A 23,111-nucleotide genomic window follows, 5' to 3' on the forward strand; every position below is an offset into this window, starting at 1 on the left:
GGTAGTAAAAACCATTTGTCAACTAATGGGGATAAAACAGAAATTTCACATACCCTACCATCCTCAAAGTTCGGGAATGGTGGAGCGTATGAATAGAACACTCAAGACCTCCCGAGCTAAGGCCATGCAGGACTCAGGAAAGGGATGGACCGAGGTGTTACCCATTATATTAATGAAGCTTAGAGCCACTACGAATCGAACCACCGGGTTGACGCCATATGAGCTAATGACCGGAAGGGCTATGCAACTGCCCGAGTCCATTATTACCGGTGGGGCGGATGTAGGCCCATTACGGGATAGAATTAGACGATATGTTTTAGAATTAAGCGCCCAACTGAAGAATATGCGAAAAGCAGTAAGGGAAAACCAAGTAGTGAAGGATGAGCAAAATAAGCTAGAACAGACCCCTGAGGTACCCCCGGTGGACAGCAAGGTTATGGTGAAGACGTTACCTGGGAAACCTGGGTTCGCCCCCAAATGGAATGGCCCCTATGAGGTCATAATTAGTGGCGATACTTGTGCCTGTGTGGATATGCAGGGCAGGGGTGTCTGGAAACATTGGACTCAATTAAAATAATATACCGGTGCCAAATGCAAAAAATTATGTAATGTGCTCAATTCACAGATACGCGAGACGGTTGACCTCCAAGCAAGCTGAGCAGGTTCGCGGGCAGTGGCGCGCGGGCGGTATAGCCTTCGGACCATTGTATAACGGTCGCGCGGGTTATTAGTTAAGTGATAGGATGATTTTCTTGCTGCTTCTCACGACCCTTGCCCTGCTAGTTGCGGAGGGGAAGTGTAGGTGGAATTGTGTAGACTTGGGGACAGAGCATCGCAAGCATCTCTGTAACGATGATTCTGTCTATTGTAACCTTCTGACACATGGAATAGGCCCATGGGAGGTTACCCGTAGGGACCACTGCTCGGGATTTCTTAACCATACCATGTTGCCAACTCTGTTGGAGGGGCAAGGTGATTGGGGTCTCCCATGCAATGTAACTTGGTGTATCTGGAATTTTCGGTGTTTGGCTGAGGGACTGGGATCAACCTGTACCCGGCATCAGCGGAAGGCTCGGGAGGATGAGTACATTAACACGAGATTTGGCCGATCCAAGCGCTCATTGTACCAATCCTCTAAAATCAGGCCCCATCCTGTGAGCACTTTCATGTATATGTCTCACTTGTATGCACCACAGTCAAATTTGAGCAAGTGCTGGGTCTGCTCACACATTCCCACGCACGATGGAAAGGGGGGAAGTCCTTTATTCCCTATCCCTTTGTCAACTCCGGAAATGGTGGAGTGGGTTTTGAATCAGAATGGAACCCAGAACAGGACAAGGAAAGTCGCATTTAAAACCCCATCAGGTACTACTATGCAAGGTACTTTCAATGTCAGCGACAGCGATGCTGTTTCGGGGTTAGGAGGCGGAGGATGCACTCTATCAGCCTTTACGAACCATTACCAGCCTAGCTATAATAGATCAGATTCCCCACCCCACTTCGTTGTGGAAAATCAACAAGGGGGATCTATCTGCCTGGTAAGAAATGGAACCATACCTGTAGGCCGTAGCTACTGTACCCAGCAAATTAATGTCACCAGTGGTGCCTGGATTTTGGTGCAACAGATTACAGTCCATTGCCCCACTGCTGACGTCCCGGTCAGCCTCTTCTCTACTTATCTGAACAGCATGACTGCATATAATGGTACCTGTTTTGTTTGCGGAAACAATGCCTACCCATGGCTTCCTTGGGATTGGGCAGGATCGTGTTATTTGGCATATGTGGTACCCTATATTCACCATTACACCGACGTACGGGACCACCCCGAGATACACCTGCTTAGGATTAAGCGAGCCATTACTGAGACAGAACAGTTCTTCATGATAGCTTTCCCACTTTACGGGACAGCAAAAGCAGCTCAGGAACTTATACATATGGCCTCGACCTTAGAGAGAGTTGCAAATGAAACTAGAGACGGGTTTGAGGAGGTGAGCACTGCCATCTCTGAAGTATCAGCCGAGGTTGTAGCTATCCGGACTGTTGCTTTACAGAACCGATTAGCACTCGATTATGTGTTGGCTTCTCAGGGAGGAATGTGCGCTGTAATTGGATCTGAATGCTGCACATATATCCCAGATGGTTCGGAAAATATAACTCGTTTGGCAGATCATATCAAACGAGTGGCGATGACAATACAAGGTGAAGGGAGCCAATATCATAATTATAACCCTCCGGGATGGCTAGGGCAATGGTTTGGGTCGTGGGGACCATGCTTGATGCACGGGTTAATTGTATTAATTGTCATTGTTATCGTATGTTGTATTTGTATGGCATTATTGAACGCTTGTTGTATAACGGTAACAGCCGGGATTATGCCAAGTGCAAGTGTGCAGGCAGAAAGGGCAGACTTCCTGACAAAGGGGGTAGGCCCATATGCTGGTAACATTTGGCTCTAAATTGGTCATGGGGCCATGTTTGCACTTGGCCTCTGACCAAAAGGGGGGATTGAAGAAGGGAAAGGGTTAATGTTTTTTTGTACTCAATGTATTTTGTACCTAAAAGGTTGAACTTTGTACCTGGAATGTATCACAAACATAACCCTTCCTTATGGCTAGTCTCCCCTTTGTTTATATTGCTCCTGGTAGTGGTATAAGCCATTTGTTCTTGGTTTCATCTTTTACTTTTAGTAGCACAAGCCATTTGTTCTTGGTTTCATCTTTTACTTTTAGTAGTATAAGCCATTTGTTCATGGTTCCCTCGCTTGTTTATATCATTCTGATAAAACAGACAGTTAAATATAGATGTTGGGTGGTAAGTCTTTCTTTCCCGTAGGCTTGTGTATGATTTAAACAAAGGAAGCAGCTACCAAATGGTAGAGTGCGAGAATGGCCGTTTGAAGGAGGACTCCCACTGGGACAGCTGCAATCGTACACAGTCACTTCAAAGGAAAAGCTGGGGGAAGAGCAGGGGACCAGAGGTGGCACCTTGGCTTCGACTATCAGGAGAATTGTGCTTTATGACCCAAGGATACCAGATAGTCTCTAATCATGATCCAGAGACTATCAGAAGCTGTTAAAGGAACTATAATTTACGATCAAGGACTGTTAACTGGACTTTGCTTTATGGCTTGTATTGGGAACCCTGATGTATAAATATCCACGCTTCTTGTGTTCAGAGAGAACTTTGGCTTCCGCTTTCAAGGGGTCAGGTTCTCCCTCAAGCTTGTGAGAATAAAGCCTGACTGTATTTTGACTCATACCAGCCTCAAGAGGTATATTTACCGACTTCACAGTTCCCTGATGGAGGTAATTCCCTGATGCAGGCAGTTCCCTGATGGAGGCAGTTCCCTGATGGAGGCAGTGCCTCCCCAGCCTCTCCAACACTCAGTCAGTACTGCTGCCTCAGGGGAGTAGGAACCCATGTCTCTGGTTCCCTGTGAGTTGTGACAGTTTTGGAAACCACTGCCTTAGGCTGTCAATTCATCATCATAAACCAGTACAAAACATGGTGCTGGGAGACATGGGAAGATGGGCGACAGGAAAAACACACTCTGTTCAACACTGCAATGTTGATTTGAATAGATTAAAATGACAATTTTCTCAAGAATGAGGAATCATTGATTTGATTTCCTATCCAGTTAGAGCTAGTGGGGGGGGCAGAATTACAGGCTGGGCAGATGAAGTGGGGACCGAATTGGATTCCCCATGGAGGAGGCTGAAGCTGATTTTCCTGAGGGTTAGAGCTATGGATTGTGTCAAAAGCTCCCTAGAAACAGTCTAAGATCAAACCAGCCTTTTCGCAACCTTGGGGTTACATTCAACCGCAAGATGAGCTTCTAATCTCATATTCGCACCAATTGCATTTTACATTTTCAAATGTAAAGACTTTTTGCTACCTCCATAATGTTGCCCGATTTCATCCTATCACAGCTCATCTACTGACAAATCATGCCTCCATTGCCTCTAGAGTTGAGCATTCCTATGTATTCCTGACTGGTTTCCCACATTCTACCCTCTGTCAACTTGAGGTCATCCAAACCTCTGTTGCCCGTGTTTTAACTCACTCCAAGACCCACTCCCCTATCACCCCTGTGCTTGCTGACCTACATTGGCTCCCAGTCAAGCAACACCTTGAATGGAAAATCCTCATCCTTGTTTACAAATCCTTCCCCAACAATTACCACTCCTTTTGGCTTTGCACCATGAAACCTTTAGTCATATAATCTCTTCGGTCTTCCCCAGTATGGGCAGCACAGTGGTTAGCACTGCTGCCTCTCAGCACCAGGGGCTCAGGTTCAATTCCAGCTTTGGGTGATTGTCTGTGCGGAATCTGCACGTTCTCCCTGTGTCTGCGTTGGTTTCCTCCGGGTGCTCTGGTTTCCTCCCACAATCCAAAGATGTGTGGGTTGGGTGGATTGGCCATGCTAAATTGTCCCTTTGTATCCCAATATGGGTAGGTTAGATGGCTTAGCCATGGGAAATGTGCAGGGGTACAGGGATAGGATGGGAGAGAGGGCCTGGGTTAAACACTCTGTCAAAGAGCTGGTGCAGACTCGATAGCCTGAATGGCCTTCATAGAATCCCTACAGTGCAGAAGGTGGCCACTCAGCCCATCGAGTCTGCACCAACCACAATCCCGCCCAGGCCCTACTACCATAACCCCACATATTTACCTGCTAATCTCCCTGACACTCGGGTCAATTTAGCATGGCCAATCCACCTAACCCGCACATCTTTGGGAGGAAACCGGAGCACCCGGAGGAAACCCACACAGACACGGGGAGAACGTGTAAACTCCACACAGACAGTGACCCGAGGCCGGAATTGAACCTGGATCCCTGGCGCTGTGAGGCAGCAGTGCTAACCACTGTGCCACCGTGCCGCCCCACTTCTTCTCCACTGTAGGGATTCTATGAGCACAGATCTTCCCCTTTGGTCTTCCAGCCATCCCGCACCCACCCTCCACCCCCCCCTTACATAACTTTTATCAATTCTGGAGTAAGGTCACAGACCTGAAATGTTAACTCTATTTCTCTCTCCTCAGATTGTTGCCACACCTGCTAAGTATTTTTGTTCTCATTGCCTCTATCTTTGAATTTGGATTTCTGTTCACAGCCAGGAAGGAGACCCATCTCCAGATAAGCCCAGCCAAATACCTGGGATGAGAGATCTCCAACATAATGGGTGTGATGCATATATCCTCAGATAAACTAATGAATTACTTAACATTTACATTCTTAAAGAAAGCACCATCAAAGCTTAGATTATTAGTGTTTTAACCATCTGTCATATTGGTTTTTCAGCTATTAGAAAGTATTGTATGAATACACTTCACTTTCAAACACCACTGTTGATTCTAACAAACCTTTCCAATAATATTTTCTGTCAAAAAATATACAGTGCCTCATGTGAGTTTTGTGGCTCACTCTTCAGTGTTTATCTCGAGATGCACCACTCAAACAACCAATCACCCAAACACTGAAAGCCCACAGGCTTCATACAAATCTGTATGCAACTCCTGTGCCTGTTGCCTCTGACTATCTGCATCTATTCTTACGTCATGTATTATGTAGCAGAGTTTTCCCATACCTTCTAGTGTGTCCTGAATTACTTGGGGAATCCCTGGGCAGACCACTATGCACCTTACCCATTTTCTTTGGAGGGTCATTAAGCCTTGCTATTGGGTTTCTATCATAGTTCTACTGCTGTTTATCCATCTATCATCTTTATGAGGCAACCACGATCCTGGTATTGCCAGGATTTTAGGATAAGCCAAATTAACATTAATATTAATGAAAACATGGAAAGATACAAAAGACAACTGAATGGATACATTTACTCATGTTACAAAAGATGACATTAGATTTGATAATTTTGTTTGAAACCGTATTTTGGACATTCGAAATATAGGTTGTGATTTTTTTTTGAGTGATTTGTGTGATCAGAGCTAATTTGACATCACCCACTGGTGACATAATCATTAATGACAAATGTTAAAATGCTAATTTGAAAATGTAAAATGCTATGTAAACATTTCTAAATCAATGTAAAACTGTGATAGGAGGAGTGCACTCCATGAGCAAGATTTTAAATATAAAATAGCTTTTCACTGGGAATACAAATGATGTCGTACAAAGTAAAGTGATTTGTAGTTGTTTCCTAGCATTCAATCTGAAGCTTAATCTATAGTTTGGTATGATAACACAATGAGAAGGGTGACACCATAGTCAGATCTGAATGAGCAGTAGTTATTTCCAAGATTCTCAATAAAATGATATATTGTAGGTGTTGAATCAATTGAGTATCTGAGAATACTGTAAGTTATATTGTTGCAAAGTTGGTGTTTGTAAAATTGTCTGTTAAAAGGTGTTTTTCTTTCCTGTGCAAAGTACATATAGTGCCCAAAATGAAACATTTGTATCTAAAGGCCAAGCAGTAGTGTTGCCAAGACAACGAACAGGCTTTTGAATTTCTTTTTAATTTAGCCAATCAGTTTAAATCAGGCATTTGGATACCAGCAACCTATTAGATTTGAATTTGATGGTTTTGACAACCGGGGACCAATCCTATTGTCGGGGATGTTGATATGTCGTCATAGACATAAAAGAAGAGAGCAGTGGGACAATAAGCAGAGACAGCTACTACCATTTTCCAAAATAACAGCCTCGTCCATGTCTTAAGACAAAGCCTCATCTCGATAGCGAAGGTACCAAAGAGGACAGAAGTTCCAGGCAGAAATATCAACAGAGAAAGCCTAGAATATTCCGCAAGATGCCAAACCTGGTTGTAATTTAGAGAGTGACTCAAATTCTATTTTTTTTGTTAATAAATGGGAATTGTATTTATCTAAACAGCATTCCATTAGAGTCATGTTTTCTTCTGTTTGTGAATAGTTAACTGGTTCACTGTTAGTTAGATAAATAAATTGTTACTTGTTGACTTTAGAGAGAGTGTCAGGTAGTTATTTTGATTTAACCACTAAAAGTTTCTGAAGCGCAGATCATAATATTTCACACCACTTTTATAGATTATGAGGCAAGGTGTTTAGGAGTTAGTGCTCAGAGGGGAGAATCTACCTCCGCTTCATAACAATATTCAAGGCGGAAAAATGTCAGGTATGTATAACAGAGCATCAAAATACCCCCAGTTTTATTGAACAAATGTAAATCAGAATAATGGCGATGTTATCTTCAGCAAACCTCTTTGTTAACCTAACTTTGTTAACCTTGACCTTGTGGTGGTGGGGGGATGGTTTATGCACTCCAGAGTCAATTTTTTTTTCTATATTTGATCACATGACTATTACACACAATGTTTTTGAGCCCTTTTGGAGAACTCTAAAAATACACTCGAGGACTGCAAATATTTTTTCTGGACCTATAACATCTTGCAACTGGAACAAATAGCTAACCTTCACTGGGACAGCTATTAATATTTCTCAGACTTTAAGTAAACATTTCACGTCTTACAGCTCACTGCACTTTATGAATTCATTACACTACACCAACACCAAATCACATGGTGAGAGATGTTTGTGAATAGTGATCTAGAAAAATGATCTTGCACAAGAAAAATATGTATCGGACAGAATGTCACAGCTGGGCATGAGAGTAATGTGTGGTTTCAGTAACAGTGTGTCTAGATTACATGACTATCCCAACACCCCTAGAATTTGTAAGTCTTTCATAACTTTTAATTGAAACCTTGAGGGTGAAATTCAACTTTGGTGGTTGTTCAGGATAAGTGGTAGTACATCAGCTATCTGTTTTGCAACCTGCCTAATTTTCCTTTTCATTGATTGGAGAGTGTGTACCATCACTGTCCATTGTGTGCCCCCAGTTGAAGTTGAATTTCACCTCAACATACAGAGGAGATGAAATTCAAAAATAAAAACAAAATACTGAAAAAACTGAGCAAGTCAGGCAGTATCTGTGGAGCTGTTTCTCGTCATTTGCGCTATTTTGTTTTTATTTTTGAATTTCATCTCCTCTGTCTCCAATTTTAGTCATGATGAGCATTAAATATTTATCTTATCATCTTTGAAAACCATGCAAAGTGTTATAGATTGTATTTTAGGCATTTTTCTAATTCATAAAAGATCTGTAAACAATGCATGATATCGAAAATCAAAAGTGTTGATAGGTACGGGATGCTGTTAGAATACTGTTCTTCCATCTCTGCCATTTGTTTCTGAATATAGCTTTTTTTGAGATGAAAAGCTCCTTTATTTGCCAGTTGTAGAGTTCCTGTGTGAAATTACATCACAGGAAATAGGGCCAGCAGTAAGGCAGACTCTTGAACCTGTGCCTTCATTCAATAAGATCATGGCTGTTTTTGTTGTTCTTTCATGGGATGCTGACATCACTGGCTCAGCCAGCATTTATTATCCATCTCTAATTGCCCTTGAGAAGTTGATGGTGAGCTGCCCTCTTAAACAACTCTGGTGATGCAGTGTAGGTACACTCATAGTGCTGTTAGGAAGGAAGTTCCCAGATTTTGATCCAGTGACAGTAAAGGAACAATGATATAGTTCCAACTCAGAATCGTGCGTGGCTTTGGAGGAGGACTTGGAGGAGGAGGATGGTGTTCTCGCGCATCTGCTGCCTTTGTCCTGTTTGGTAAAGGTTGCAGATTTGTAAGATGCTGTTCAAAGAGCTTTGGCACGTTTTAACAATGCATTAAATAGTCAACTTCAACATTTCTTAACAGCCGTATTAAGCAATTTAGCTGCTGTCAAAGAAGGCAGGGACTATTTATTTGCCATTGGGTTCTTGGCATTTCAAATCTTTAGGCAGGTGCTGGATACTTAAAATAAAAATGGAAAAATAGCCTTGGACCCAGTACTAACATCTCTCACCTCACTACCCCATAAATTCAACATTTGCCTCCCTAAAAGTCTGGAAATAGGAATACTAATCAACTATCACAGAAGAATCCCATCATGCTGAGGAGGTAAATATGTGCTAATTTTAGCTCATTGTCCGGTCTATTTGAAATCTCACATAAAGGTGCTGAATAGAGGAGGGCCACATTTTGTTGGTTTCACTGTCAGAGTAGAAATTAATATTGGCCCAAATCTTCTGATCAGCATCGAAACCAATACATTGCATGCCAGTCAGAAAACTCTGCATTAACCTGGTTACGTTTAAAAGGGTCCGACTTCCAAAGCAGTGTTCTGAAGAAGTCATTTTGCAGGTCTCTGCATGGATTCCTGTGCTAAGAGGATCAGTGCAGAAGACACAAACATTTTTTTTTACAGTGCTAGCTGCCTAAGCACCAGGGACCTGGGTTCGATTCCCGGCTCGGGTCACTGTCTGTGTGGAGTTTGCATGTTCTCCCCATGTCTGCGTGGGTTTCCTCTGGATGCTCCGGTTTCCTCCCGCATTCTGAAAGCCGTACTGTTTAGGTGCATTGACCCAAATAGGCGCCGGACTGTGGCAACTAGATGAATTTCACGTAACTTCAATGGAGTGTTAATGTAAGCCTAATAAACTAATAAACAAACTTTAACTTAAAGGTCCAGTTATGTTAGTGAATGGGTGAACAGATGAATGGGTGAGTAGGGTGGGGGGGATGAGCATGTGGGGAGGTAAGTGGGTGAAATCGGTAAGTGAATGATTGTTGAAGTGGTAAGCAGCTGGGTAGCCGGGTCAGGGGATAGTAAGATGGTCAGTGTAGTAGAGTGGAGTTCAGGTTAGAAGTGTAGTCTGGTGGTAGTCAGGTCAGGTAGTCACAGTTTATTGGTTTCACTGTCGGAGTAGAAATTAAATTGGCCCAAATCTTCTGATCAGCATTGAAACCAATAAATTGCATGCCTATCAGTCAGAAAACTCTACATTAACCTGGTAGCTGACTGGGTGGAAGGGTTGTCAGGGTGGGTAGGCAGGGAGTCGGTAGGACAGGCGGTGTGAGTGGAGACTGGATTTTGTATTTGGTTGTAATCTATCAATCATTCCCTGGGTAACTATTCAGGTAAGAACCATGGCTATCTCGAGCTTACAGTTGGAGACATTCAAAGAGGATCCCAGGTAGCAGGGAAATTACCCAACAGAAGTTTAAACTTCTCAAACAGTTCCCACGTCGCTCAGTGTATTACAACTTCCAGAGGGATTCAATGAGTACTTGTCATAAATCCAGCCTCCAACAACCTGCAGACTCGCAAATTTGGTTCCATGGACTTAGAAGATAAGAGGTGAACAAGAATGACAGCACAGAATTGGGGTAGCTTTTTGACTGGGTGTTTGGCAAGAGAGTGGGTTTAAAGGATAGGTACCTTGGCATGTTGGAACAATCGCCTCAACTTTTCACCGTTATTTATTAATGAATTGGATGAAGGAGCACAACATTGAGTCCCATATGACATTTATCAAGAACAGTATAGTGCAGATGGGAGCAGCAAGTTGCAAGGACACATGAACAGATAAATGATTGGGTAGAACCATGCAAATGGGTTTGATGTGGAGCAAATGTTGGTGCTTAAATGGATGACCTGATGTTAATTGTGAGAATCTAAGGACTGTAGAGTAAAAGGAGTCAAAGTGCACAAACCACTGGGCTAGTTTTTACATCTTCCCCACTCTCTGTGTTTTGAGTGGGGAAGAAGGGGGCACATAAATTACCACAGGTGGATAGCCCACCACCTTTCCACCCAGCCCTGATCACATTATATAGGTGAATAAGGTTACCAGCCCACCCATCCTGAGGCTTATTGCAACCCTAAGTGGCCATCAACTGGCCATTTAAATGTCTTCAGCCCACTCCCACTAAGAGGGGGAAGGCAGTTTCTGCAAAGTTGTTGAAGAGACGGGGAGGGTATATCAAAAGAACAAAGAACAAAGAAAATTGCAGCACAGGAACAGGCCCTCCAGCCCTCCAAGCCTGCACCGACCGACTAAACGAAAACCCCCTAACCTTCCGGGGACCCTCTATTCATGTATTTGTCAAGACACCCCTCAAAAGTCACTAATCTTTTCTGCTTCCACTATCTCCCCGGCAGTGAGTTCCAGGCACCCCAACACCCTCTGTGTAAAAAAAAAACTTGCCTCGTACATCTTCTTTAAACCTTGCCCCCTAGTAATTGACTCTTCCACCCTGGGAAAATGCTTCTGACTATCCACTCTGTCCATGCCCCTCATAATCTTGTAGACTTCTTTCAGGTCGCCCCTCAACCTATTGTTCCAGTGAGAACAAACCAAGTTCCTCCAACCTCTCATAGCCAAGTCGCTCCATGCCAGCCAACATCCTGGTAAATCTTTTCTGGTAACCTCTCCAAAGCCTCCACATCCTTCCGGTAGTGTGGCAACCAGAATTGAACACTATATTCCAAGTGCAGCCTAACTAAGATTCTATAACGCTGCAACATGACTTGCCAATTTTTAAACTCAATGCCCCTACCGATGAAGGCAAGCATGCCGTATGCCTTCTTGATTACCTTCTCCACCTGCATTGCTACTTTGTGACCTGTATACCTCTACACCCAGATGCCTCTGCCTATCAATACTCTTAAGGGTTCTGCCATTTACTGTATATTTCCCCTCGGTATTAGACCTTCCAAAATGCATTACTTCACATTTTTCTGGATTAAACTCCATCTGCCATCTCTCCGCCCAAGTCTCCAACCAATCTCTATCCTGCGTATTCTCTGATGGTCCTCATCGCTATCCACAAATCCACCAACCTTGGTTACATCTGCAAACTTACTAATCAGTTATATTTTCCTCCAAATCATTTATATATATATTACAAACAGCGAAGGTCCCAGCACTGATCCCTGAGGAATGCCACTTGTCACAGCCCTCCATTCAGAAACGCACCCGTCCACTGCTACCCTCCACCTTCTACGATCCTTTGGAAGGTGTCCTGTCCCCCACCTCCCAATCCCTCCCCTCCCAGGTAGAGCTGACTTACCTGACTCCAGTGTCCAAGACACTTCTTCCTGGAATCACCATGCAGTCCCAGCTGCACTCAATATTCTCTTCTGGCAGTGCTGACACTGCAGATTGGCAGGCAACTATTGAACACAGGATATCTTTCCACTGAATGGTTTAACTCCCATTTTCTGCTTGACACCACCACAATCACAGCCTTTCTTTGAAAGTTGATTGGTTTGTGACCAACTTCTCTCACGGCAGAGTAGCACCCCCTCCCCCAAAGTTCAGCCCATTCTCCCAGTGTCTGCATGTGTTTCCTCCCACACTCCAAAGATGTGCAGGTTAGGTTGATTGGCTATGCAAAATTGCCCATGGGGATTAGCAGGGTAAATACATGAGGCTATGGGGATCAGGCCTTATCAGTGCAGGCTCAATAGGCTGAATGGTCTCCTGCACTACAGGCATTCTGCGATTCATCAAGTCAGTAGACAGGCACTAAATGTAGTCAAAAAGTCTAATGTTGGCATTCAGCTCAAGCAGGCTGGCTATAAAAGGTGAAAATTATGATTCAGTCGGAGAGAGCTTTGGTCAAACCCTGTCCATTGTGCTCCTTCAGTTTTGGATACATTAGTCTTGAAAAGGGTGCAGTACAAATTCATTAAATTATACAAATGAGGACAGTTGCATAAATATGTTTGAGTACAAGAACTTGAGAATGAACTGATTGACGTGTTCAACGAATTGAACCATTTGCCCTGGCAAGTGAATCAAGAATAAAGGGACATAATCTTAAAATATCTAGAACATTGTGGAGTAAGGAATCATTTTTTCCTCACACGAGGATTATAAATTCTAAAAGTTTGAAGAAGCTAGCTCCAAGACTTTCTCAACTGAGATCAATTTTTGCTATGCAAGGGTATTAAGGAGGCAAGGGTATTGAGGGATACGGAGCAAAGGTGGGAAATGAAGTTGAGGAGCAAAGAGCCATGGATCGGAATGTCCTGCTCTTACATTCCTTTCGTTGGCCTTTCATTTTGAAATGTTTGTGTTTTAGTTAAGGTGCTACACAAATGTAAGCTGTTATCTTCAACCTTGCAGTCGTATTTCAGAGATTAAGAATGCACAATATACCAGAGACATAACTGAGCAAGCTTGTTTACACCTTCATGGTCTAGGTGATAGAAATTAATAACCTGTTTGCCTGATAAATAGACAAAGGAAATTGTGACATGCTGTATTGGTTCATTTCCAATCAAGCATTCAACACATACTTCCATTTCCTATAACCTACAGGATTATGCAGTTGCTACCTTCATCTGGCGAATTCACTCTTTATCAAATCCAAGCCTATGCTATTGACAATTTGTGAGTAGCATGGAAAGTTTATTTTTCAGTCTTGTCCATTTAGTAGCTAATTCAAATAAAAAGGAATGTTCAAACTCTTATGATCCTCTCACTCCTTGATGCTAGGGATTGTTAATGACATTTGTCCACTTCGAAGAGTAGAATGGACAATCATTAAGACATAAAATAGTCAGCTCCCAGAAGCATATTTGTCTGAAAAGTAACTCTCATTGCACTTCTAATTTCTAATCCAGAATATATAAATTGCGGGTTCAACTACAGAACATTAAAAGCAGGAAATGCATTTTTCCCCCTTAGGTGGGTGCTTGTTGAGTTAGTATTTATTCCCAAAAAGCAGCCTTTCTCCAAAGGTGAGTACCTGTACTCAACTCGGGTCTAGCTCTATAAAAGGGAAGAAAATAGAGACAGACATGTCACAAATTTTAAATACTATGTCTGTGACTTTCCTAAAAGGTTTACTTGACAAAATTCCACATCGTTACTATTGCATACCCTTGATGCTCTACAGAAATCAAAGAACAAAAGTCAAAACATTTGAACATGCCGTATATAATTTGGCTACAAAATTCTTCCTTTACGTCATTAAGTAATTTGTTTAAATACAACCAAGCTATGACTTATATTGAAACTAGCCCCTAATCTTACCAAAAGAGGTATGTATTTAGAGCTAGTTAAAAACCAATGATTTTAATTCCAGAACTAATCAACTTATCTTAGAGGCTCAAAAGCACTATTTCTGGATACCATTATTCTGAGACTTGGTATCTGTACCTTAGTTGCTAACTACAGAGATCATTCAATATTAGCAGAACTAGGTGGTGTACAATAGGGATCAACTTCCATCTCCCTTTTTGCCAGTAGTTTTTGGGTGACAGGGTTCCAAAAATCAAACGACACAAAAATGTTTCTATATTTCCGATACCTCAGAAGATCCTTTAGGTGGAAGCAGCATGCTCTAAGAATTGGGGGAGAAAAAAAAGTGTGACAGTTTTAACCATTTTGGTCATACATGGCCAGTTTTTCAGGAAATGGAGCCATGTTTAATAGCGACTTGCTGGTCAAATTCCCTTGTCAATTATCAATACTATTAAATGCTTTCCTTTATGAAAATGTTTAAAAAGCCTGATTGCTGCCAATTTACTAATATTGATTCCAAAATAAAAGTAAAGAAATGTAATGTTTATTAGTCACAAGTCAGGCTTACATTAAACACTGCAATGAAGTGACTGTGAAATTCCCCGAGTCACAGTCCAGCGCCTGTTCGGGTCAATGCACCTAACCAGCACGTCTTTCAGACTGTGGGAGGAAACCAGAGCTCATGGAGGAAACCCACGCAGACATGGGGAGAACGTGCAAACTCTACACAGACAGTTACCCAAGCCAGGAATTGAACCTGGGTCCCTGGCGCTGTGAGGCAGCAGCGCTAACCACTGTGCCGTGGTCATTCCAGCCTACGTCACGCCCAGGCTCAACTATTATTAATATTCTTTGTTGGCTTCCCATCTGCCATATTTGTGCAAAACTCTACCACAGATATACGACCTCGAACTTCTACTCGATCACTCCTCATCTCATTCATCTGGACTGGCCTCTGGACATATCATATGGCCTTTTCCTGCAGTTCCACCACTACAACTTCGGGTGGGATAAAGCAATAAGGGGGTGCCCACCTTTAATCTTCTATGCACAGTATCCAATTTGAAACAGGAACTCCAGACCTACAGCTCAACTAAGCTTTTAATCACCCTTCCAATTTTTTTTCCCATAGGATTCATTACCCATTATTCACACATCTAATACTTTGTACGCATGGATAGATCCTATACTTAAGGATACTCCACGTCCATTTCCAAACAAAATTTCAGACAAAACAAATTGACAATTAAAATTAGTAATTTTGCCCAATAGCTCTGAAGCAGGAAAAGCAGCAATCCTCTATTATTCATACCACTCATGTTTCAAACATACTACTTTAAGATCAATTAGATTTCTCATGCTTATATTACACAGGTATTTTCTGCCTTTATTAAAAAAGTTTACTACAAGCACAAAAGAAAAGTTTCCAAAGGCGAATAAAGTTGAGTGCTCAATAGCGTTATGATTTCCAGTCAGAATGGAAATTGCCTTTCAAGAGTGGAAGGGTTGACATCAAAATGTCCTTAATCAGGTGAAATTGCTGCAACTTTGATCAAATTCTGTTTGTTGCAGATTATTAAACCTCTTTCAATTTAGTTTGTTTGCTGCTTAAATAAATTTTATTTACTGTAAAATACAACAGCTCTAGGTTCTGCAACTGCTATCAGGCCTCCAACTCATGGGGCTGATATTCATGTCAATAGACACAATAGGTGCTGGTAACCATCAGAGGCTAGATAAACTCCAGACCAAAAAAAACTGTCAAATTTAAAATCATCAGAAGCTGGTGGAAAGACAGACTTGCAAAAATATTGAGCTGGCAAAGAAACTGCTATTTAATTGAAGTGTTATAGATTTGATTTGGGGAGGGTGGGTGGTGGAGAAGAGATGCAAACATTTCCCTCCCCAACAAAAAAAAATCTGTTGAGCACACTTCAATTGAAAGTTTCAAAACTAGGATTGATAGATTGTCATTAGTTAAAAAGGTATGAAGGATTACAAAATCAAAGCAGGTAGACAGACTTAAGGTGTAGATCAGCCATGGTTTAATTAATTGGTAGAAGAGGCTCAAGGGGCTGCATGGCCGACTGCTGGATCTGTTCTCATTACACCTTCAAAAAAAAAATGCAGCTACCCTCAAAATACTGCCCTTTAAAATGTACAATTAGTATTTCACTTCTCAATATCTTATTGGAATATATATATAGAATACTTGTTTTGAAACAAATACTTCAAATATTAAATGACAAAAGTTTAAGTAGCATCGAGCCAGCTGGAACAACAGGAGCTCAAACTTCTAAACTGCCCAGTTATCAAAATGGATTGAGCTAAAATAGTCAAATTACCTGCATACACCATTACAAACTATATGTAGATTAATTTGTACACAAATATTCCTAGTTTCTTTGGTCACTATTACAGAAATATTTCACACAAAATACCAGAATCTCACAAATCTATTCAAAATTCAACTTCCTAATTTATAAATGGAGTATTGGTTCAATTTGACAGTGGGGGAGTTTCTGTCTACCATGCAAAGTTACATTAAGAATATGGTGTGATTGAATATTAGACAAGTATTCTCAACTTAATATTTTCTGTTCTTCTAGAAAAGCATTCCATGTACATGCAATATTTGACAGCTATGTTTGGCTGCCTGGCAGGGCTTCCCTTTTATCCAGCTCTGGAACTATGTCCATTTTTGCCATTTGTGGACAAGGATGACAAGACACAAAAGCATGCGTTTCCCATAAATAGCTCTGACTAGCAGAGGATTACTCTCAGCATGCAGATCAAATTCTCTAGTAGGAGAGCAACTGTTGGCGTTGAGCCAAATGCAGCAACTAATAGCTGACATCCAAGTGTAACCAGGACAGTATCCAACATTCACATGTAAAAGGATTTTTGTATATTCCAGATTTATATACACATACTCCCCTAAAATGAAGTGCTTGTTTTCACAATTCCTTTTAGAATTCCCTGAGTGTTTGTAGATCTCCATTATACATATTTTAAAAATGTTCGGTATTAGCACTCAAACATCTAAACATTTCAATAATATTTAAAAATTGTAAATCTGAAGCTTTGTATAATGACGCCAGAACAGAATCTATGATCTTGGATATATTCAGTCCCAGTGTATTAATATGCAAAACAAATCGATGTAAATTTAACTAGATATATTTTACTAAATTATGCCCAGCTTTACTAGTACACTTCAATGTAGCCGGGCAAGTTCTTCCGAATAGTTGACTGAACATTTAAAATGTCATAGCTCAGTCCTAAACATAATGTCTAATTGAATTTAAATCTGCTACATTTGTATTTTGAAAATGTTAATTTAAAAACACTTAAAATGGTTCCACTGGATTGAAAATTATTTTAAAAATCAGTAAAACGCCATTGCAACAAACATTACAGTTTGGCCATTTACAAAGGAGAACCAGAGAGTGAGTGCAGGTTACAATTTCCAGTTAGTATCAGTGAAAAATAAAAACAAAGCAGCAATCGGCCATAAGCCACAATTTTTATTGTAAGCGTGGCCAATTTTCTGATCTCAAAAACAATGTTCCATTTAAGGCTCTAGTATACAGTAACTTGCCATCATGACTGATTTTGCATGTCTGTTTCAATGTTTGAAAAAAAACTTACATGGTAAACATTGACTCCCATTCTTTTTCAGTAGTGTACATTCCACTGGAAACAAAAGGCAACATAAACAACTCCTTCCTTAAGGTCTGCACAACAGGAATGAAAACGCAAGAGCTACAATTCACTGATGATGCAATTACAACTACAGAAACTTGGTTGGCATTCCTTAGATTTTTTTAAACAAAAAATGTTACAAAAAGTGCTTCAATGCATAGTGTAGAACATATGCTGCCATGACACAAAACTAGGCTATCAAGGCAGGAGTGGGTTATGAATGCACAAGAGCCTCATGGAACTATGATCAAGTGCAACTTCAATTACAATACTGAATTAATGGCTACCACCTGACCAGTGGACAATACTCTCAAGGTTTTCAAAAGCTTATACTTAGTGTTTCTAAACTACTCACAAACGTTCACATTCATTGTACAAGAAACAAGGAATGCATGCAACAACAATTGTTTTGGCTAGAATGAATGACGTGAAAGCATTCCTTGAGATTCTACATAAAAACTACTGGGATCAAACAGTCTAAGGGCAACCGCAGGTTGGCTGCTTAAGTTAATGAGATCTCCTTTACGTGGAAAAAAAAACCTAAACTATTCCAACTTTTGATCAAATGATAGAGCTGCAGAAATGGAAGCTCCATGGGTCAAGATGGCACTCAATTGTCATTATGCAAGGATATTCCTTCAAGTGAAACAACCACGTTGCCTCCCAGTTTCTCTGCAAGTGCTAAACGGTCCTGAATTTCGTCTAATCCATTAACTTGCCATTCATGCTTAATACCTGAAAAACAAAAAATATATAGTCACGTTGCTGTTACACTTGCACCACACCAACTGAATTTAGAACTGAAAAGATTTGTAAAATTTTTAACCTGTAAATTTCCTTTTAATAGCATCCTTTGAGCTAGCATATATCATCTTGCTTTTAAGGGATGCCCCTTCTGGAGCCCTACAAGAAACAAATAATGATGAAAGATAACAGCCATTATTAGGATGGTGTTTCAACAACTATGAAATCAGTGAATGCACATCTGCAATAACACACAAGCCTCAACAGAAAGCCAAAGTTGTCCTTTTACCACATACCAGAATATAAATACCAAATCTTCTTTCTTGGATTCTTTTGTCTCATATGTCGCATCATACAAAGCATAACGACAGTCGCACTGAGGTAGCAACTGAACGAAGGATGTGTAGGGATCCTGCACAGTTTCTCCGATTTCACCCACCAAAATCTCTTTGGTTTCCTCCACTATTATTTGTTTTTTATCATCACTAAGACAGAACAATATTGCTTTCTTTCTTTTTTTGACTTCTTCTGGTGATGATGATTTTCTTACTTTCATGTCATTGAAGACTTTAATAACTTCATCATGTACTGTTACTCCAGAGGCCTATTATTTGAAAAAAAATAAGAATGAGCACTTCAAATATCTTACCGTATCCTAACGTGACACAGAAATTAGCAATCCAATCTTTGAATAATTAAAGATTTTTTCAAAATTTGCGATTAAAATTTTCCGTCTCTCTCTAAACTAAATGCTTGCGTGAAAACGGACAACAGCATTTTTCAGCTGTGTAAGTTAAGGCTCCAGTGCCAGAAAGCAGCATCACTTGCAATGATGCAGTGAATTCTGACAAATTACAGCAAATTGTGGTATGCGACAGACGGGGGGAGCCTCTGAGCTCAATGTTGTAACAAAAGAATCCCAACTACAGGCTCATCTGTTCTTTTAACATCGAAGACATGTATTGAAAATGTTCAAGACACAACTCTCCTTCAGTTGAGAAAAACATGACTCACCTCAAAACTGACAGACAAGTGTAAAACTTAAATATTTAAACTGCAAAATATTTTCATTTTTAAAACAAATGACCAAGTACATTCTCTTCGATCCTGGCTTTTGTGCATTATCCCACCCTTCACTCCCAAGTTTTGCTGAATCAAATGTTGACGCATTTACGGTAAAAGGAGACAAATAAATGGGTGAAGGTTTGAAAATTGAGCAGAGCCGTTTGCTGGAAGCTTTATGGGGGGAGATTGGAGACATTTGCAGGTTAATCTCTCTCTCTCTGTGCCAGGCACCGCTGCTCATCCCTGTCGGGAAGGTGCTTAAACAGAAAGGGAATTAAATGTCCAGGGCCATGGGGAGGAATCGGCTTCTAGAGATTTCGACACCATCTCTTTCGTTAAAACGTGCCGAGCTCTGTGCTCCGTCATGGCTGCCGTCTCCTCAGCACCGACCACCTTCTTTCCCCCCCACCCCACACCACCCAAAATCCAATTAATCAAACGGAATAAATTTCCTTTCTGTCTTAAAATGAGGGAGGGTAACGAAAAGGCGCATTGAGGAGGCGCAGACTGGGTACCAAAACTCGCCTGACTAACCTGCGACTAAGCCATCACCAGCAGCGGCGGGCGCTGGCCAGCGTGCGGGCGGGACGGAGGGAGGCGAAGCCGGTGCTCGGTGTGTCCAGCCGGCCGCCACTCACTGCAGCAGCTAAAATTAGGTTAAAATGGCCGCTGCGAGCTGGGTGCCGGCACCCCCAGACCTCCCACTCCAAAAAGCCGGGGTGCGGACAAGGGAGCTAATCCCACCATTAGTGATGGAGAGGAAATTACAGGTTCACCCACCCCCCACACATGGGAGAGGGGGGTGGGGGAAGAAAGAGGTTCATATGGAGCTGCTGAATGTCCCTTACCATGGCGAGCGAGCGGCTGCACTGATGGTGATGAGAATCTCGCACAGCAGCTCCGGCGGTGAATCCTCGTCCGTTACTTCAGCTGCAGGGTGAGTGGGGGGAGGGGAGGAGGCTGGGCTCGACCATTCGCAGGGCTCCGGAAGGGGATTCTAACAGGACGGAGAGGCGGGTAACCGCACCGCGCTCACCACCTCCACCAGTCAGCCCACATGGTGTGCTCCACCCCTGACCACACAAACCCAACAGGCCACCTGCCCATCAGAGGCTGTGTGTCAATCCACCCCCCCCTTTCCCAATCTCCAGATAGCACAACATGTCCACAGCACACACTTAACCTGCTGAGAATATAGCAAACACCTCCTCATAAACTATACATTCACATACAGGTCAGACAATTTCTGTAAAATAAATTTATCATAAATTTACAATGCATTCAGGTCATGCACATGCAACCTCCAATAAACATTTATAAATTATCTTGCTCGTGAATATATATCACAGCATTCTAATAATTAACCTGCACACATTTTATAAATAATCACACAACTTGTTCTGAATATGCGTATTCAATCCGCAGTTAAAGTGCCGACTAACCTTGTAACCGCAGGGACATATTACCCCATTCACAAACCAGCCGCTTTAAAACATGCATGCAAACATTTTGAAATAGCCATACATATCAGCCTGCGGATATGTGCAACCTCAAAATATGATGCATTTAAGAGATACGCAAACCTCAAATTGAATATAATGAGCCTGTTAATGATGCACAAAATATACACCTCATTAAGTAATTAATGCTTTACCCAAGCGCGCACCAACCTGCCTATTTTTGCTGTAACATACGTACCTCATTATCGTTGCATATACAGAATATAATATTGCAGCTTTGATTTATATTAATGCATTATAGATTAGATTTATATATACTGCATTGATTAAAAACTTCTCAAGTGATCAAAGTCACTTTCAAACGTCTGCAGACAATTATATAATATTTGTTGAGACATTAAAAGCTTGCAGCAATTATATAATGCAATGGTTGTTTTTCAAATTGTATTTTTGAGATTTATACAATATCCTGATGCAGTGCAAGTTACAGTGCTGAAAGGTTTATTCAATGCAAATATTTCACAATGCCAAAAATGGATTTGGAGGTCTGTTCTAGAACTTCACAGCGTAATGCATTTTATATATCACCACACAGTATCACAAGGATGGAGATTCAGTGAATAATTTTGCTTGAGCTAAATTTGCTTAATTTAAACTAAAATATTTGTTTTCAAATCAACATAATATCCTGTGCATATGAGGAATTATCAGTTATTTAAAATACACAGGGGATCTATTTGTGGTAAGGAATGCAGATTCCAAAATTGTTGCAATTAAATATTTATCCAACAATATTCTCTTCATACAAACAAAAAATTGATCCTTTATTTAATGTTTATTCACTAATTTTATAAAAAATATTGAATACGTTTTCCTCCTGGAAATACTTTTTCGACAATACACAATATTCTTCCTTATGTCTTGCTAAATTGTTCAATCAGCTAGCCCACAAGTATCAGCACTAATTCTCTATAAATATAGCAAATGGCCCTTTTACTCTCACCTCCTCAACAACAAGTGCATGGAACCTGTGTATTTCTTTGCCATTACAATGACGATCGTCCAATCAGCTACTGTTTCCCGCCACCTCTGTCCACAAGTCAAATTTTCCACTCCACCTGCTGCCATCCCCACCTCCAAACCTGCAACCCCACTTCTATCATCTCCACAAGCACATCTCAACGTGGCCCGCACCTGCCCTTTCAACCCCATTCCCAATAAACTGCTGGCCTTCACACCAAACAACATTGTGAATGGTTCATTTCCTCAGGCGCCATCCACCGCACTTCCAGAATTGCAATCATCACCTTTTTCCCTAAGAAAATGTCCCTCAACCCCAATGTCTTGCAAACGACTCCAAACTCACTTTCCTCTTCATATTCCATGAACTTCTCAGTTTCCACATTTGTGCTCAACGTTCTCGCCATTCCCCATTTAAATCCCTCCAGTCAGTTTCCCCTGTTTTCCACAACATAGAAAATAGCCGGAACCAAAATCCTGAATAACGTTGTGTGACTGTGACTATTATACATTTCCTTGCTCAACTTCACTACAGTCTTTGACACAGATTACCTCTTCCAATGCCGTGTTGCCTTTGTCCAGGTCAATGGAACAGTCTTTGTTCGGTTGGTGTCAGCTGGAGCTCAGTATTACCACACTGCTCAGTGGCACAATTGTCGGTACACTGTCAATGTAAGCGCAGAAGGTTCTGGGTTCAAGACTGACTCCAGAAACCTGAGCGTGTAATCTGGACTGGCACTTTAATATAGAACTAGGGAAATGTTGCACTATTGGAAGAGCCATTTTTTTGTATGACATTAAATCAAGGTCCTATTTTCCCTTTCTGGTAGATCTGAGAAAATAACTGTACTATTCAAGGAACAGCAGCGCCTTGGCCAACATTTATCCCACAACCAACATTTGAAACGTTCACATGGTCCAATTCCAATTCTCTTCCTTGAACATAAGAACACAAGCCCACAAGATATGGGAGCAAGATTAGACCATATGGCTGCTCCAGCCTGCTCTGCCATTCAATATAATCACAGTTAATCTTGGACTTCAACTCCATTTTCCTACCCACTTCCAATATCCCTTGATTCACCAAGAGACCAAAAATGTGTCTATCTTTGCCTAAAATTTCCGGCTTGGGTCACCGTCCGTGTGGAGTTTGCACATTCTCCCTGTGTCTGTGTGGGTTTCCTCAGGTGCTCTGGTTTCCTCCCACAGTCCAAAGATGTGCAGGTTAGGTGGATTGGCCATGCTAA

General features: G+C 41.4%; 1 protein-coding gene across 2 annotated transcripts; it reads right to left on the reverse strand.

Moving 5' to 3' along the window:
* Positions 1-17,382: 17,382 nt before the first annotated feature.
* cfl2 (cofilin 2 (muscle)) lies at positions 17,383-20,467 on the reverse strand. Of its 2 annotated transcripts, none has more exons than XM_078233751.1 (4): positions 20,233-20,467; positions 18,616-18,923; positions 18,402-18,478; positions 17,383-18,310 (listed from the first exon to the last, which is right to left on the reverse strand). In XM_078233751.1, the coding sequence occupies exons 1-4, from the start codon at positions 20,233-20,235 to the stop codon at positions 18,186-18,188; spliced, it is 513 nt and encodes a 170-aa protein (XP_078089877.1). In that variant the 5' UTR covers positions 20,236-20,467; the 3' UTR covers positions 17,383-18,185. The 2 variants fall into 2 exon arrangements, with proteins under 2 accessions (XP_078089877.1, XP_078089878.1); XM_078233752.1 differs by having other exon boundaries at positions 19,919-20,286.
* Positions 20,468-23,111: the final 2,644 nt, after the last annotated feature.

This window comes from Mustelus asterias, chromosome 18 (assembly GCF_964213995.1).
Source record: "Mustelus asterias chromosome 18, sMusAst1.hap1.1, whole genome shotgun sequence".
In the NCBI taxonomy this organism is placed as follows: Eukaryota; Metazoa; Chordata; class Chondrichthyes; order Carcharhiniformes; family Triakidae; genus Mustelus; species Mustelus asterias.